This window comes from Geospiza fortis, unplaced genomic scaffold (genome assembly GCF_000277835.1).
Source record: "Geospiza fortis unplaced genomic scaffold, GeoFor_1.0 scaffold383, whole genome shotgun sequence".
Taxonomy (NCBI): domain Eukaryota; kingdom Metazoa; phylum Chordata; class Aves; order Passeriformes; family Thraupidae; genus Geospiza; species Geospiza fortis.
In genome coordinates, this window is record NW_005054484.1 from 64,948 (window position 1) to 68,839 (window position 3,892).

General features: G+C 46.2%; 1 protein-coding gene across 1 annotated transcript in view; it reads left to right on the forward strand.

The window, feature by feature from the left end:
* The first annotated feature begins 550 nt into the window (after window positions 1–550).
* The window catches only part of WTIP (WT1 interacting protein), a 56,855-nt gene continuing 53,513 nt past the window's right edge, over window positions 551–3,892 (forward strand). Inside the window, exon 1 of the mRNA XM_005428462.2 lies at window positions 551–649. Within this exon, the coding sequence (XP_005428519.1) occupies window positions 604–649 (46 nt within the window). The 5' untranslated portion in view covers window positions 551–603. The remainder of the gene's footprint in view (window positions 650–3,892) is intronic.

The window sequence follows — 3,892 nt, forward strand, 5'->3', positions numbered from 1 at the left end:
ATCCTCTGCTCACAGGGAATGAAACAATTCCTAGATGTGACTGACAGATCCATTTTCCCAGTGGCTTTCACTGCAGTGCTTGGTGTGTTTGTGGAGAGGGCCAAGGAGAAATCCTCTGGGCTTGGACTGAATTGTTGTTTTATCAGTGGTTGTTGAATGCCATGTGGTGGAGCACTTTGTTGTGAAGGTCTCACTGAATTATTTCTTGGGCTGGCAGAGTTGTTTGCAGAGTGTGTGTGGACAGATTTCTCTGTCCTTTCTGGCTGCACCTGCCTCCTCTGGGTTTCTGTCTGCAGCCAGCCTCAGTCTCCCTGCATTGAAACACCAGCAGAGGCTTGGCCCCCCTTAATGTTGGGTTGATTTCCATGCATTTGTTTCACTGCAGCCGCCTGCTGCTCTCTTGGGTACTTGAATCTATTCAGGGTGAGGAGCTCATTGATTTAAGGTATCAATGGTGGGGGTATCCTGAGTGCTGTGAACCAACAGCCTGGAGCTGTTCTTAGGAGCTGTGGAGGATTTTAACTTTGATTCTCTTTCTGCTTTGTAGGTATTTGTATAAAATGTGGAAAAGGTGTGTATGGAGCGAGCCAGGCTTGCCAAGCAATGGGCAACCTCTATCATACCAACTGCTTCACCTGCTGCTCCTGTGGTAAGTCACATCTGCTGTGCCCTTCTTCTGTGCCTTCCTGTAGAGCCAAAAGTGAGACCTCATCCTGCCTGCTTCCCCAGGCACAACTCCCACACCAGGCTCCAGCTTCAAAAGTTGGTTTTTATTTGCCATCTGTAAGTGCTCAATGGTGTTTTCCTAAGCAGCAGCCCAGAAAAGTAGTGTTTGGTTGTTTGAAGGGCTGCATTTACAAAATGGCTTCAACCTGGCTGTTAGAAGCACTATGTGCTTTAAATCACTTGTGTTTATGGAACTGTAATGTGCATGTATCATTTTTATAGGAAAAAAAAAAGGTAAAATTTGTTTGGTCAAAGCCATATTTTTGTCACTTTCTATTTGCAAATGCAAGTCTAGTCAGGAATGTGTATTTGTCATTTCTGTGTATGCACTGTGCTCAAAATTTGTTCACTTACGGTTGAATATGACAAGAACAAATAGAAACTGTGTGTTGAAGTGTCTTATGCTATTACAAGATTTTATTTTTGTGGGGGAAAACTAGATGATATCACTGTTTCCTCCTTGCTGTTCTCAGGACCTTTTTAGGTTTCCCTTTTAATCTGAAAGAGATGTTTCTGTGTGTGATTTGGGGAAATCCTGGCTTTGCCAGGGGAAATGGAAAATTCAGGGCAGCATTTTCAGAAGTGTGCCTTAAATCAGTCATTATGAACTTGGAGACTTCCTCAGTGTCTTGTCTGCAGCTGCTGAGAGCTCACAAATTCCCACCAAGCTCAAGGGAAGTGTGAGAGCTCAATTTTCAGGATTCAGGTGATTTTTCTTGTTTTATGCACTCATCTAGTGAGGTTCCTTGTATATGAAAATATTTGCCTGGATTTGGAAGATCTTGTTATGATACAGATACACAGCAAAAGATTTATTCTGAGCAGAATGTGCTGCACACAGATTGTTTCTAAAAAGGATTAATTAAGGATTAGAAAAAGAGTAAAATATCATTGGCATAGAACCTAATCAGTTGATAATCAGAAGAACATTGTAAAGCTCACTTCTGACAGGAGAAGTGTTTTCTTTTCTCCTGAGATTTGTACTGATAAATATTGGTTTAAAGAAACCTTCAACCTGAATGTAGAATTTAGTGACTTTTCTAAATTACTCTGGGCCATTACCAGCTGCAGGGCTGAACTCATCTCAGACCCTCAGGGGTTGCTCATGACTTTGCTCAGCTCTGACAGTGAGTTAGCTGTTTTGCTGGCTCCCAAAGTGAGCAGCATCCTGCTTAGCAGAGGATTACAAAATAGGATATCAGATAATGTCTATCCACAGCATTAACCTAACCTAATTGCATGGGTGAATTCCAGCTTCCTCTCTGGGGCAGAAATGTTGTTTTTAAGTACTCGGGCTGCATGTTGGCTACCATGGGGTTCTGTGTGCAGGTCACTGTTCCTGACAAAAATGTATAAGGGACAAGAAGTGTATTTTAACAGCAAAATACAAACATAACTCAATTATTTAAGTACATAACAAGCTTTTCTGACTGTTGTGGAGAGGTGTGTGTGGCCAGTGTTCACCTACCACGGGGCAGCTTGAGACATGTCCACCTGAGGCATTGTCTGCCCCTCCCTGGGTCCCTGGAATTTGGTGATTCAGGCGCTTCCCGTGAGTCACCCCAGCACAGGGAGATGCCCCAGGTTGTCTTCTCAGCCTCTCACGGTACTGCTCTGGCCTGGAGGCTCCACCAGGACAGTTCACCAGTGGAGGTGCTTGGATTGAATGTTTGCAGCCTCCGGTACAGCCCTGTGGGCAGGGGAGAGTTTGGGTGCTGGAGAGGGGCTCAGGCAGCTGAAACCCCTGAGCAGAGCTCAGCTCAAGGGTGGGTCCAGAGCAGAGCTTTTCCTCTCAGCTCTGAGCTAGGATCAACATGAGCCAGCTGGGAGCAGGGTGTTGCATTAACTCTTTCATTTCTCACTGTGTTTTGGGCTGTGCAACCCATGGAAAGCCCAGAGTGGCTCTGTACAGTGCCAGTAGAGCCAGACCCTGGGAGCAAGGGTGCAGGTCCTGTCTATGGGAGCTGCACCCTTGAGAATGGGGCTGAAAGGGCTTTGCAGGAGCTCAGGGACAAAACCAAATGGAGGCTTCTCACAGGACTGCAGTTTATGACCAGGGAGTTCATTTTGTGACATTGCTGGGACCTGTGTGAGAATCCTGAGCTGTAGGTTTGGAGCCCACCTTTGGATGGGTGAGAGTAACCAGAGAGGGCCCAGAAGAACTTAAATAGATGATTAAAAGCTGAAAGAAATAATGAGACCTCAGTGTATTTTGGGTATCTGAAATTGTGGGAGGGTCATGTGGCTGGAGCTTGTAAGTTCATGAACCATAGAACAGCATTAGAAAGTGGTCTCATATGTACTAGAGACAAACACAGGAGAAATCTTTCCTGGAGGCTGAAATTACACAATTCAAATAGGAAATCAAAGACAGTTTTTCTGCAATGAGGATGATTAACTGCTGGAACAAAACAGCAAGAGAAGTGGCAGATTCTCTATTCTTTTTTGTTTTCAAATTAAGACCAAATGTCCCTTTGGAGAAAGTTTTAAGTTGAGCTAAGCTTTAGGTAATTGGGTGATCATTAATGATCTTTGTTAGGTGAGGGGTCACAGCACACACTGCTGCTTCTGCTGAGCCTTTGACAGCAGAGCAGAGAAGCCCATGGGTTCTCTCTGCCTGAACCTGTGTCTGTGCTGTATTCCTGTGTGTGTTTATGTGGTGGTTGGCCATGGCTGGACTTTGGTGCCCACCAAAGCCACCCTGTCCCTGCCCTCCTCAGCTGGATGGGGAGAGGAGAGATAAGGAAAGGCTGTGAGTCAGGATAAGGGCAAGGAGAGCTCAAAAAAATCTATTAACAACCAAATCAGAGTAGGATAATGGCAAATAAAAACTAAATCTTTAAACAGCTTCTCCTCACCCCTCCTTTCTTCCTGGGTTTAACTTTACTCCCAGCTTTCTCCACCTCTGCCCTGAGTGGTGCAGGGGGATGGGGAATGGGGGCTGTGCTCAGCTCATCCCAGGCTGTCTCTGCTGCTCCTTCCTCCTCAGGGGAAGGGCTCCTCACATCTTCTGTGCTCCAGTGTGGGGTCCCTCCCACAGGGGACAGTGAGCTCCTTGAGCTTCTGCAGGCTGAGAGCTTCCCATGGGCTGCAGTCCTTCAGGAGCTGCTCCAGCCTGGTCCTTTCCATGGGTGCAGTCAGTGCTTCAGGAGCTGCTCCCGCCTGG